Source organism: Pleurodeles waltl, chromosome 6 (genome assembly GCF_031143425.1).
Source record: "Pleurodeles waltl isolate 20211129_DDA chromosome 6, aPleWal1.hap1.20221129, whole genome shotgun sequence".
Classification (NCBI taxonomy): Eukaryota; Metazoa; Chordata; class Amphibia; order Caudata; family Salamandridae; genus Pleurodeles; species Pleurodeles waltl.
In genome coordinates, this window is record NC_090445.1 from 605,148,213 (window position 1) to 605,162,184 (window position 13,972).

A 13,972-nucleotide genomic window follows, 5' to 3' on the forward strand; every position below is an offset into this window, starting at 1 on the left:
ACATCATTTTGTTCTCACGCTTGTAATATTGAGTCTAAAAGGACTTTTATTTAAGAGTTAAATACTTCAGTTCTTCGCCTCTCTGCCCTAGTCTGCCCCATAAATCTGACTCAGCACTTCTTATTATGCAGCCTAATGATAATCATGTAAGCACTGCCTTCTCTTAGGCTTAAAAATGGGACCATGTGCTTTGCTTATTTAAAGATGAACTCGAGGCCAGCTACTTAGAAGGTATGTGAGAGCTACTGATTGTAGACACCTGGTATATAAAAACTTTGTTCCATATGAGCTTGGGTATTGCCCAACAACACTCTGTGTGTTACAATTAGAGTATTAAAGCTAATTTGAGAGGTCAATTGTAAGCAGTGCATTTTTGGGCAAGCAGAAGCAGTACGAGCAGGCTCACATAGATTATTGGCTGCTCGTCATGCAAAGTTTTGTAAAATCCTGCAACTTGATAACTCTGTACAAGTCCCAACCAACAAGGCATTGCCTTTATCAATCTTTGGACCAATAAAAGCTCTTGATTTAGTTGACCTGTAGATGATAATTTGATGATTGAATTTATAGTTGTCCTATCCCTCGCGAGGTGTTCGCTTTTGGTGTTAGAGGTGGATTTGGGTATTGACAGATTAATTGCAACTACTCACAAGGCTGCCATAGATGTCCATCCTCCTCTTATTCTGGGGAGCTACTCAGGGTTTGGAGACTAGTCTTTTGGCATTGGGACATGTATGCTCAAAGAGGGCAGAGGAAGAAACAAGGGAGGAAATGAAAAACTGCTGTCAGGATGTTTCTAACAAGGGTAATGGTGCTGTGTTTTGAGTAAAATCAGTGGCTTTGCTGGGGAGCCCGGAGTCCTGAACAAGGATGGTATAAAACAGAAATTATCATACCAGACATCCATTGAATTGAGAATAATGGAATATGGTAATGCTTTATTTGCAGAATACATTGTCCATCTTTCTGCTGCAGTCTCTTTGATTAACCATTTGGCAACCCTTTCTCTTTGCAGGAATTCTGAAGAAGAAGAAGGCCTTGCCCACTATCTCCGAGAAGAACAGTATCAACCGGATACACAATGAGCTGTCCAACCAGAAGGCTGGGGTAGTGTCCTCCCGGGCTTCATCTGGCAGTGATGGCAGTCGCAATGCAGGCTTTCCACGGCCCAAACAGAGTCTGCAGGAGCAGCTCAATGGCATGACGCCGATTGCAATGAGCATTAAAGCAGGCAATATGGATGAGGACTCTTCAGGCTCAGAGTAAGTATCTCATTACAGTAACCTCTTACTGTCTCCTTTATCTCAAAACTCTCTACTGTTCTCCTTTCTTGATAGCATAGCATTGCAATAACACTTTGGGCCTGATTACGACCTTGGCAGAGGGTATTACTCTGTCACAAATGTGACAGATATCCCACCCGCATATTACAAGTTCCATCATATCCCATGGAACTTGTAATATGGCGGGTGGGATATCCGTCACCTTTGTGATGGAGTAATCCCCTCCGCCAAGGTCGTAATCAGCCCCTTTATTTGTACTTGTAGCCCCTTGGTCTAGAGGGTCTGTGGAGGGTAAAAAAAAAAATAACCCTGTTAGTTCAGATTCATAGCGCCAAAATAACCAGGAGGTCACAAGTTCGGGGACTGCTTTAGAATTGAATTAGGGTTTTAGGCAAGGAAGTTACAGGCTTTTAAAAAGTTGATAAAGGTAGAGGTTTTAAAACACACAGACACACACACGTTATGGGTAAATATCTCTGTGACTAATGCAGATGGAAAAACAGCAGGACAAAAAACCATATGCACGGAGTGAAATATGCTACTTATTACCATTGCATGATAGGAAGGATATCATCATTGGTGACCCTCAACATTTTGAACGTCTGGGAGTGCACTGTGCACATATTCAAAACGTTTTAAGATACTGGCACCTGATGCCTGTCCAGAGCATAATTACTTACGCTGTGGCTAGGCTGCTCCAAATAACAATGAGCTACTTGGTTACAGCTACCTTTCAACCTCTGGAAAACCAAACAACACAAACTCCAGCAATTTGTAAATGGCTCCAAATCTTTGCTTGCTCCATTTTCAGTACTAAATGTCCATGTTCCCTCTTAAAGTCATCAGTGTTGATTTAAGTCTACAATCCTGCATAGGAGTTTCTGTTCAAAGCTCATTAGAAGGGACACTCAGTCGATATTGCCTAATTGTAGCACACAAAAAAATATTCATTCAGCATTTGTGCTGGCAGTAAGGAGCATAAAAACAGAGCCATTCTCGAGTGTGTCAGTCTATGTATTGTTATCTATAAAGGGAAAACCTTGCTGGGGAGTAACAGAGTGCTGTGCATGTGGGATGTTGGGAGACAATCGAGCTAGAAGCAGGAGTTAAAAAATTGAGGGATGTGAGCAAAAGAAGATTCAGTGTCAAGGAGGTTAAGTGTTTGAGAAGAGGGGTTTGTGAGGAAAATAAGGATTTGAAAGATGGAAGGTAATGTATTATGTTTTAGTTCACTTGTAAACAGCACATGCATCAAGGTTTATTGATGTTGAAGAGACTAATATGAGGATAAAAAGGTTTTCAATAACTTTCTGAAGCACATGAATGGAAATTCAAATTGAAAAGTTAAAGATAATGCGTTCCACTTCATGTGGTGGTCACTGAAAAAGCGTGCTTACCAAAAGTGACTGTTCCTGTTCTCCGGACAGAAGAAGGAAGTTGATCATTATACCTTTGGTTATGTTAAACCCTACGTGAGCTACATGTAGCAGCAATACATCTTAGAAATCCTGATAGAGAGCTGTCTGGACCATGACCATAGCCTTAACAACAATCCTTTAAAGAAGTGGAATTCAATGTAGTTGCTTCAGAAAAGTTAAAATGTTATGGGATGTAGCACTTTACAAATTGAGTATGCCACACAGTTTTGAATTAGTTGAGGTCGGTTGATGGATTATGCAGGAGTGAATAGAAGAGTCGACTTACCAAACTGAGATAGGATTGTATGAATGCAATCACAACAGGGATGTCCAATCTGTTGTCTATAAACAGGAGGATATTCTGAATTATTTTTAGCTGGAAAAACAGGCACTTGAAACTTTAGTGACATGAGGGCAAAAAGAAAGATTGATATCAAGAAGCATGCCCAGATTCTGTACTACAGAAGAGAGGGGGCACAGAGGCCCATTACTATGGACTGGACACAGATTGACATTAAATGCACAGGTGGAGGCAATTATTAATTTGGTTTTTGTTGGCTTCAATGTAACACAGTCTTGCAAAATCCAGCAACCTACAAGATATAAGCCATGGGACAGAGTGAGGGGTAGCAGGGCAGTGGCTTGCAAAGCAGAAGATCAAGTGGGTGCCGTCTGCGTACATATAAAATGTCACTATGATTTGTGTTAAATGTTTGGTTAGAAGACAGATATAGATATTAAATATAAGGGGAGTTAGTATGCAACCTTGAGGGACAACATAATTGAGAGATTTAGGTTTGGACTTATAAATGCGGTAGGGCCACAATTTGAAGATGATATCATAAACAAGATGTTGATCATTTCAGAGCCAAGCCTGAGATTCCAGTTGATCTGAACCTGGTGATTAAGGTGGCATGGTCGATGTGGTTTTGAGAGAACCATTTCATTGTGAGGTGAGAGTGGAAGAGTGCATGTGAGTGATAGTAGTATGGTATGAAGAGTGTTTGGGACGAGTAAGAGGATCTTGGAGCAAAAGATATGGGAAGAAGGTAAGACTTGAAGCTGTGTGAAAGGATAATGTGCTAAAGGAATGTATGAGATAAGATAGAGAGTTGACTGCCAGAAATGGTAGTTTGTGTGAAGAGCTTGATGGATGTGAGAAGGATAGAGGATTTAAGAGGATGGACATAAATGGTGTGCACATGAAAAGTATGATAGCGGACGGTATTTGATATAGACAAAGGTAAGTGGAGAGATGAGATGGGAAAGTGTGAGTATTATGCTTTTAAGAAGAGAAAAGAGAATGAAAGATAAGATAAAATGTTCAAGAGAGTAGATATGAGAAAAGAGGATGGTTTGAGAGACACGAAAGAGCAGGGTCAATTTTTGGGAGGTAATAGGGGGTGGAGTCTTAGGCTGCCACCAGCAGGTGGTATCATATTACCAGCACAAGAAACAAGTGTGGCACCATTGCTAGAGTGTGTGATGCAGAAAAATGTACCTTGAACTAGTATGGCAAAAATCCTTGTGCTGGTCTAAGATGATGCAGAAGTAGATCGTAGTAAGAGAGAGGGGGAAGTAAGAGAAGGGGGTAGGTGAGAGAAAGCGGTGGTAAGAGTGGGGAAAATGGGAAGAGAGTCACAGAGGTATCTATCATAGATTAGGGTAGGATAGAAGTGGGCAGGTGTGAATGCAGGCCAAGGAAGTTGAGGGTAAGAGAAAAGGGTGAAAAGACAAATTAACATGAAATAAGAAGAAAATTAGAAGATACTTACGAGAGAATTTTAAACTAAAGAGGTGAATATAAGAAAGAGGGGGAAGAAAAAGGGAGGGAGAGAATGGCTAGAGGTAAAACCGAGATTGAGACAAAAGGAAAATTATTTAATAGTGATGTGCCTTTTTGCTGTTTTGTCTAGGCACATGGTAATCCCTCCAACCACATTCATAAGGAGCAGGGAAGGTCTATGTATTGGCATAGGAAGGGCCAGCCTTTGATATGTAAGGTTCATGGACAAAGGTGCATGTTAATTGTTGCAGTTGGATCTACAGGAAGTGACAGCAGCGAGACTGCAGGATAGGACAACAGTTACAGTAGTGACCGTAAGGCCCATATTTATACTTTTTGACGCAAACCAGCACTGGCGCTGGTTTGCGTCAAAAATGTTACAGCCGGCTAACGCCATTCCTATGCGCCATGCAGGTGCCTTATTTAAGGAATGACATTAGCCGGCGCTGCGGACTGGTCAGAGTAAAAAAAAAAAAGACTCAAACCAGGCAGTGCCAGCGTAGGGGAAAATGGGGGTTGTGCATCAAAAAATGGTGCAAGTCAGGTTTGAGGCAAAAATCATGCCTCAAACCGGACTTGCACCATTTTTTGACACACAACCCCCATTGAAATGACTCTCCTGTCTTAGCAAAGACAGGAGTCATGCGCCCTTGCCCAGTGGCCATGCCCAGGGGACATCTGTCCCCTGGGTATGGTCATTGGGCACAGTGGCATGTGGGGGGGGGGCAAATTAGGCCCCCCTATGCCACTTTAAAAATGTTTACAAAAATACTTACCTCAACTTACCTGGGATGGGTCCCCCCATCCATGGGTGTCTTCCAGGGGTGGGCGAGGGTGGCAGGGGGTGTCCCTGGGGGCAGGGAAGGGCACCTATGGACTCCTTCCATGGTCAGAGACCATGGAAGTGAGCCCACAGGTCCCTTAATGCCTGCCCTCACCCAGGCGTTAAAAAACGGCGCACATCAGGCTGTGCGCCGTTTTTTAAGGCCCACCCCTCCTGTGCGTCAAACTGACGCAGGAGTATAAATAAGGCGCACAGGCCTTAAAGTCATTTTTTGGGCGGGAACGCCTACCTTGTATGTCATTAACGCAAGGCAGTTTCCCACATCCAAAAAATGACACACACGGAGGAATTTTGACATCCACGGACTCAGGCGCCAAAGGTTAAATATGGTGCACACTTTGCGCCGAATGTGCATTGTAGGAAGTTGGCTCTGTATGCACTATTTCAAAGTAAGGAATAGTATGCACAGAGTCCAAGGGTTCCCCTTAGAGGTAAGATAGTGGCAAAAAGAGATAATACTAATGCTCTATTTTGTGGTAGTGTGGTCGAGCAGTAGGCTTATCAAAGGAGTAGTGTTAAGCATTGTTGTACACTCACAGGCAATAAATGAGGAACACACACTCAAAGACAATTCCAGGCCAATAGGTTTTTGTATAGAAAAATATATTTTCTTAGTTTATTTTAAGAACCACAGGTTCAAATTTTACATGTAATACTTCAAATGAAAGGTATTGCAGGTAAGTACTTTAGGAACTTTGAATAATCACAATAGCATATATACATTTCAAATAAAACACATATAGCTATTTTAAAACTAGGCACTTAGTGCAATTTTCACAGTTCCTAGGGGGAGTAAGAGTTTGTTAGTTCTTGCAGGTAAGTAAACCACCTACGGGGTTCAAGTTTGGGTCCAAGGTAGCCCACCGTTGGGGGTTCAGAGCAACCCCAAAGTTACCACACCAACAGCTCAGGGCCGGTCAGGTGCAGAGTTCAAAGTGGTGCCCAAAACACATAGGCTTCAATGGAGAAGGGGGTGCCCCGGTTCCAGTCTGCCAGCAGGTAAGTACCCGCGTCTTCGGAGGGCCGACCAGGGGGGTTTTGTAGGGCACCGGGGGGGACACAAGTTAGCACAGAAAGTACACCCTCAGCAGCACGGGGGCGGCCGGGTGCAGTGTGCAAACACACGTCTGGTTTCCAATGTAAATCAATGGGAGACCAAGGGGTCTCTTCAGCGATGCAGGCAGGCAAGGGGGGGGCTCCTCGGGGTAGCCACTACCTGGGCAAGGGAGAGGGCCTCCTGGGGGTCACTCCTGCACTGGAGTTCTGATCTTTCAGGTCCTGGGGGCTGCGGGTGCAGAGTCTTTTCCAGGCGTCGGGATCTGGGAGTCAGGCAGTCGCAGTCAGGGGGAGCCTTGGGATTCCCTCTGCAGGCGTCGCTGTGGGGGTTCGGGGGGCAACTCTGGCTACTCACGGTCTCGCAGTCGCCGGGGAGTCCTCCCTGAAGTGTTGTTTCTCCACAAGTCGAGCCGGGGGCGTCGGGTGCAGAGTAGCAAGTCTCACGCTTCCGGCTGGAAACACAGTTGTTTTAAAGTTGCTCCTTTGGAAACAAAGTTGCAGTCTTGGGTGAACAGAGCCGCTGTCCTCGGGAGTTCTTGGTCCTTCTAGAGCAGGGCAGTCCTTTGAGGATTCAGAGGTCGTTGGTCCCTGGTCCCTGGGGAAAGCGTCGCTGGAGCAGTGTCTTTAGAAGTGGGGAGACAGGCCGGTAGAGCTGGGGCCAAAGCAGTTGGTGTCTCCGTCTTCTCTGCAGGGTTTTTCAGCTTAGCAGTCCTCTTCTTCTTAGGTTGCAGGAATCTGAGTTCCTAGGTTCAGGGGAGCCCCTAAATACAGAATTTAGGGGGGTGTTTAGGTCAGGGAGGGCAGTAGCCAATGGCTACTAGCCCTGAGGGTGGCTACACCCCCTTTGTGCCTCCTCCCAAGGGGAGGGGGTCACATTCCTATCCCTATTGGGGGGGATCCTCCATCTGCAAGATGGAGGATTCCTAAAAGTCAGAGTCACTTCAGCTCAGGTTGCCTTAGTGGCTATCCTGACTGGCCAGTGACTCCTCCTTGTTTTTCTCATTATCTCCTCCGGCCTTGCCGCCAAAAGTGGGGCCGTGGCCGGAGGGGGCGGGCAACTCCACTAGCTGGAGTGCCCTGTGGTGCTGTAACAAAGGGGGTGAGCCTTTGAGGCTCACTGCCAGGTGTTACAGTTCCTGCAAGGGGGAGGTGATAAGCATCTCCACCCAGTGCAGGCTTTGTTACTAGCCACAGAGTGACAAAGGCACTCTCCCCATGTGGCCAGCAACATGTCTCGAGTGTGGCAGGCTGCTAAAACCAGTCAGCCTACACGGGTAGTTGGTTAAGGTTTCAGGGGGAACCTCTAAGGTGCCCTCTGGGGTGTATGTTACAATAAAATGTACACTGGCATTAGTGTGCATTTATTGTGCTGAGAGGTTTGATACCAAACTTCCCAGTTTTCAGTGTAGCCATTATGGTGCTGTGGAGTTTGTGTTTGACTGACTCCCAGACCATATACTCTTATGGCTACCCTGCACTTACAATGTCTAAGGTTTTGTTTGGACACTGTAGGGGCACAGTGCTCATGCACTGGTGCCCTCACCTATGGTATAGTGCACCCTGCCTTAGGGCTGTAAGGCCTGCTAGAGGGGTGACTTATCTATACTGCATAGGCAGTGTGAGGTTGGCATGGCACCCTGAGGGGAGTGCCATGTCGACTTACTCGTTTTGTCCTCACCAGTACACACAAGCTGGCAAGCAGTGTGTCTGTGCTGAGTGAGGGGTCCCCAGGGTGGCATAAGCTATGCTGCAGCCCTTAGAGACCTTCCCTGGCATCAGGGCCCTTGGTACCAGGGGTACCAGTTACAAGGGACTTACCTGGATGCCAGGGTGTGCCAATTGTGAAAACAAAAGTACAGGTTAGTGAAAGAACACTGGTGCTGGGGCCTGGTTAGCAGGCCTCAGCACACTTTCAAATCAAAACATAGCATCAGCAAAGGCAAAACGTCAGGGGGTGACCATGCCAAGGAGGCATTTCCTTACATGCATCAAAATGTTTGACGCACATTCGGCGCAAACAGAGTATAAATATGCCCCTAAGTCTCCGAGAGACAGCAGCAGGTCTTTCAGGCGGCTGACAAATATCACCTCTGAAAATGGTGTCGGAACTCGTGTAGTGATTTACTCATCCATCTATACATTCCACTCAGTGAGTTAAGCACCTGCTCCAGAGATCTTTCTGTAACCTACATCCCTCATGCCTTAGCTTTACATGTTCTAAGAACAATGAAACTTGTATTCGCCTGTCCTGCTGAATCTGTTCTGTGGCGAGTGGAAGATTGCACTTGCTGCCTTTGTGAGAGAGAGAAGCTTACTTTGGTACTGCCATGTTGTACCTCTTCTGTGACAAAGCAAAGATTGCACTGCTGCCACCTGATTTGTTTGTGTCCAGGGATGCGGAAAGCTTGTGCTGCTGCTGCCTTAACTGTACCTGCCCTTAGAAGAAGGGAAACTGACAATGTTTTGCTGCATAAACTCTCTTCTAGCTATAAGTACTTTGCAAAATTCCACCTTTTAGTGGTTGGGTCTGGAAGTGTCTTGAAAAAGCTTTCTAGTGAGTAGGTGTTGAAATAGGCAGAGCCCTTGCATGACGTCCATTGTAATCCCACAATACCCATGTGCATGGACACTATTCCGTGATTTGGTACGGAGGTGCATCGAGAGGGCTTCTGAAGCTGGAACTGCTTCTGCCAAAGGTGTACGTGTGAAGAAGGGGTGTTTCCATTGCTGTTTATGAAAAGCAGAAAGCCTACATTGAGTGCACTTGCATAACATGTCTAAGGAACACAGACTGTTTCTCAAAATTTGCAGTATGATACCAAGACCTATAGTCTTGAGGAAGGCTCTGACCCAGTCGGTGCAATATTCATGCACCAAAACATGTTCTTGGAAAAAAAGCAGTGCCTATTGCTCGACCCTCGTGTTTAGGTCTCGCGTACTAGACAGCATATGCGCTGTCTGCTGCGAGATGTATTGTCCGCTTACACTTGGTTTAGAGCCCATTCATTACTAAATGCAAATGACACAGCTGGCCAAGTCATAGGGTTTGTTCTTTTTTAAGCCATGCTGCACAGCATAAGTGATGAGGTGCTGCATGGCTAAAACCATTAGTTCCCAAAGGAGAGAACTGTTTGCTTTGCCAGTGAGTGTTTAAAACTTGTGATAGGGATACACCTGTAAAACCATCTTAGCTCCCCCAAAAACCATTTTATTATAGGTCTGACACTAACAAATGGAGAACAAATTTCGACATAATGGATATAACCTCACCCAAACTGGGAACCCATAATTAAGAGGCTGTACCATCATTGAATAGGGCTTCCAATTAGACTAAAATGTGTGATTCTAGGCACTTACCTTATTTCACTGTGCCTCCCTTTCCATTGTCATCAGATTTGAAAGCACGCTAAAATATCCCAGTTCACATGAGCACTGTATGAAACCTTCTCTTGTATATTTTAATAGACTTTAATGTTGCTCCATCTGTAATAACAACGTAAGCAACATGTAAGGTACATATGACACCCGACTTGCTTCTTTGTTTACTAATGGCATAATCTTCAGTCTTTGTCATGTTTTTATGCGACGAAGTACAAGCCAAATATGTTGAGATCTTGCCTCGTGTTATGGCTCTTAGGGCCAAGCTAGACCGTTTGCTCTGCTCTCCTAATAAATTTGCTGGCTCGCCCACCTCTGCTAGCCAACTCCCTGTGTTGCACACTTTCTCCATGTGCGAGAGAACTGTAGGATGCTAGTTTTGCTTCTGCCATCTGTCCTTTATTAGGGAAGGTCGCACTGCTGCTGATCATGTTGTGCATTTGTTGTATTGTGAAGCACTGTATAAAACTTTCCTCTACACAAAAGCCAAAACGATTTGCATTGCCATTTATTAATCTAATACATGATGTGAATTAAAGAGTAAATCCTCACAAAATATAAGAGCAGTTTACTAGTGTTTTTACTTTGAAACAAAAAGTTTTTAAATGAGTATACAACTGTGTAAATTTTTAAAACATAGCTGACAGGTGGCTCCATGTCATTTATACCTTGGGCTAGTTATCGATTTTAGCCAACAGCACTTTGAATGCTGGAGTTTTGAGCACATAACAACAGTGTTAAAAGCAAAAGTGGAAACCTCACAGTACACCCCACTGCTGGCTGAAAAGCCAAGAATACCTGATGGTATATTATCCTGTAGTGCCACTTGGCAGACTTGTGAAGGTCAAAATAAAATTTAGGACCGGATTTATAATTTGGCGGGCCATGACGGAGGTGCCGTCCACCAAATTTTAAAATGTCCACTGGCCCAACAGACATTTCTAGCATTGGCAGAAACCACCATCACAGCAGTTCCTATAGAAGTGTTAAAAGTTTGTCGTAGGGCTCCGTCATGTTGCAGAAATTACAATTTCTTTTTTTTTTTCAAAAAGAAAATCCCAAAGCAGGATTTTCTTTTTGAAAATGAAAAAAAGAATTATGTCCCCCTCGCATTGGGACTTTTCTTCCATGGTGAGGCACTTTTCAATGCCCCTCACCACCAGGATTTTCCTGGTGGTGATGGACATTGAAAAACAGCTGTATGTCTGCCCCATCTAAATTAGGTGGGCGGACATACAGTCAAACCTCCTACGGCCCTTACTCTGTCGGGCCACCATAGGGGTTTGACCAGGGCAGAGATGAAGTAGTCTCCTCTGTCATCAAACAGTGGTGGGTCTGGCTCTAAATCGGATGGGCTGACCACTATGTTGGTGGGGAGAGAACTCGTTCCCATTGCGATAAAGGTCCCTTTCCGCCAACATATAAATCATGACTTTAGTTCTCCACTTCCTGCCGTTTCTTCTTGAAGGCAGTAAAGGGTTAAATAGCCCCGTAGGCCATTCCAGTGCAGGCATCTCACTACAAAGGGACTAAGATTAATACTGCATGGAAAAACACCCCAGCATACTAAAATGACATAATTTACAAGAACAATGCAAGCAACTGAATGTGTCTGAAGAGAGACACTGAAAAGGTTAAAACAATGATCTGGTACTCCTCTTCCTGAGCCAATCTGCAGCCTTGTAGTTAGGTGGTGTGATTTAAGTGGAGCAACCTGCAGCAATACTGTGATGCGTTCTACGCTTGGGGCTGTAAAAGGGGCATCATGGCCCACTCCAGGCCTCTCTTCTAATGAATCATGGACCCTCTCCCCATATAACAATGGTAATAAATAGCATATTACACTGGGCGCCTAAACCATCACAAACAGAGAAAAAATAAAAGAATGCCATTAGGGCAAATGAAGCAAAACTGTGAACTTTCTGCTTTATTATTTAACGTGTCGACACCCAGAGAACATTGTGATTTTTATAGAGGCTTGCTGTCCACAGTCTACCTTGAAAAAACTTTGCAGCAAAAATGTGTCTCTGCTTTGCATGAACAGTTACAGACAGGTGTAGGCGTGTTTTGGGAGGCGTAACAGATTGGAAGTATGCTAAGAATTATTGTGCAGTACTGTGGGACATAGAATCAGGAGCCCCAGGTTTGGTTCAGCTCCCCCTCACTGAACAAATCAATGGTTTTGACTTTGCTAACCTGCTTCTCTCTCTCAATCTCTCCTTGTTTATTTTCTGTCTCATTCCACCACTCAGATTTCTGTTTTTTAATTTCCGCCATTGACTTGTGAGCTCAGTTTTGTTTTATACCCAGATTGCCTTGGTCTGTGCCAGACATGCATACCTCCCAAGTCCCCCAGTCTGTGCATGACTTCTCCCATCTATCCCATCCCCCCACCCGCGCTGCACGTCCACTGCCATGCATGCTTCATTTTTTCCCCTTGTGTTTCTTGTTTTTGTTAACCCTTTGCATAGGAGCGACGAAACATCCATCTGAGCACCAGATCTTTCATCCGGATACTGTATAGACTTGCAAGGACATGGTCTGCAGAAGCCTTCCAAACACTGGAGAAGACTGCACCAATACCTGCACTGCTTTTGGGGATTGTAAATCCTGGCTTTGGACAGAGGTGGGATTTGTTCTAAACCTCATATCAAGCTTCCAAATAACTTGAGTGCCAAAGGCTACCGTCCTGATGCTCGTTAGTCCGCTATAGGGCCAGGAGATGAGACTGGCACTGCTGCTACGGATGCTCTCTCGAGATCCCTGCCTGGAAGGGCTGTGAATCTACACATCGCACTTACACCACAGACTTGAAAAGTGCTTGAGGATAACTTCAGGAGTAAGCCGAAACTTTGTCTAAACTGCTGTAGTATTTCCTGGGAAATAAGTGAATGGGAAAACATTTTAAAACTAGCATGTTTTACCTTTTTGAGGGGAGAAGGGGTGACAACACTGCGGCCTCCTTTTGGATATTTGGAACATTTAATGGTGTTTTCTTCTTTCCTGAAAGGTCCAAGAACTATAATTGTGTCTGACACCTATTTGTTGTTTCATCTGGAATTTTGTGCGAAGACGGAATCCCTCTGTCGCATGAATAAGAGTGCCCAACTCTGGTAGGGCAAGCTCTTTACAGTATCTTTTTTAGCACAGCCTGCTTTCAGTGCTGGACAGAAGAAAAACAAATTAAAGCCCCAAAACTCTGATTGCACTGGTACCTTCAGGTCTGTGCTTTTAAAATCCATGCTATGAAATCGACAAGACTTTGAAAGAAAATGTAACAAACCTCGTTTTCAGAAGGATCAAATTATATCTTGGGATGATCAAGGATGCTGACAATGACTGGCGGCCAACAAAATGCCAGCTGTATCTCTGGGTGCTCTTAGTCATATATGGAACCAAACATCAGAAAAGGGGTCAGGCTGGACCAACCACAACACTGAACTTCAGTTATCAGGTGGGGTTCCTGGCCTGTTTTGCCCAGGTCGTGCTAAAGTTATGGATTTTTGTGGCAACATAATTTAAGTGTTCCTTGGTGGCATCAAGAAACGATGGACCGTAGGGACAATTGAAGCTGCGGGAAGCGATTGTTCCAGCGTGACATAGTGTTGAAGAAACTCCTGTCTCTTATTCTGTTTTTCAAAGCAATGCTAGTGTGGAAATTTCAGTATTTTCATCCTGCCTAACTTCAGGAGTTGGATTCTGTTTCTAAAAAATAATATTTTTACAACATTCACGATGTTTTGTTTTGCGAGGGAATTGGGAGGGGGAGGAAGGATAACAAGCCACTCTTGACCTGCAATTTTTCAATTACATGTTGCCAGAAGGCACTTTTATTTAAAGAAAAGACAAAAGAATGAAAAAAAAAGACGCTGACAGATCTTTTTTAGGCGTGTTCATACTGTAAAGTTGGAAGCAATGTCCATTTTGTTTTTGTGAACTTTTTAAAAAAATAAATAAAAACGGACTCATGGGAACATACCTTGAATAATGCAGTGCACTGAATTATTTTCAGATCTGAAAAGTGCTTTATATAATAGTTTACTTTTGAAGTAGCACGCAGAACACACTCGAGTGTCAAAGTACTTTGATAAATGACAGTTATTCACTTCATCAACATCATAAGAATGGAAGGTGAGTTTATGACTTGCAGGTTAAACAGATTTCTGTAGTAGTTTCGTCATCCCACATCTCTGTTTTACAGGTTTGT

The 13,972-nt window shown here is 44.3% G+C and overlaps 1 protein-coding gene across 2 annotated transcripts in view; it reads left to right on the plus strand.

Annotated features, from left to right (window-relative positions):
- The window catches only part of CELSR2 (cadherin EGF LAG seven-pass G-type receptor 2), a 301,695-nt gene extending 287,952 nt beyond the window's left edge, over positions 1–13,743 (plus strand). The window contains exons 34-35 of one of the 2 annotated variants that reach the window (XM_069238878.1): positions 1,016–1,262; positions 12,237–13,743. In XM_069238878.1, coding sequence (XP_069094979.1) covers positions 1,016–1,262; positions 12,237–12,258 — 269 coding nt within the window. In that variant the 3' untranslated portion in view covers positions 12,259–13,743. Of the gene's footprint in view, positions 1–1,015; positions 1,263–12,017 lie in introns of both variants that reach the window. The other variant, XM_069238877.1, reaches the window with a different exon arrangement.
- The last annotated feature ends 229 nt before the right edge of the window (positions 13,744–13,972 follow it).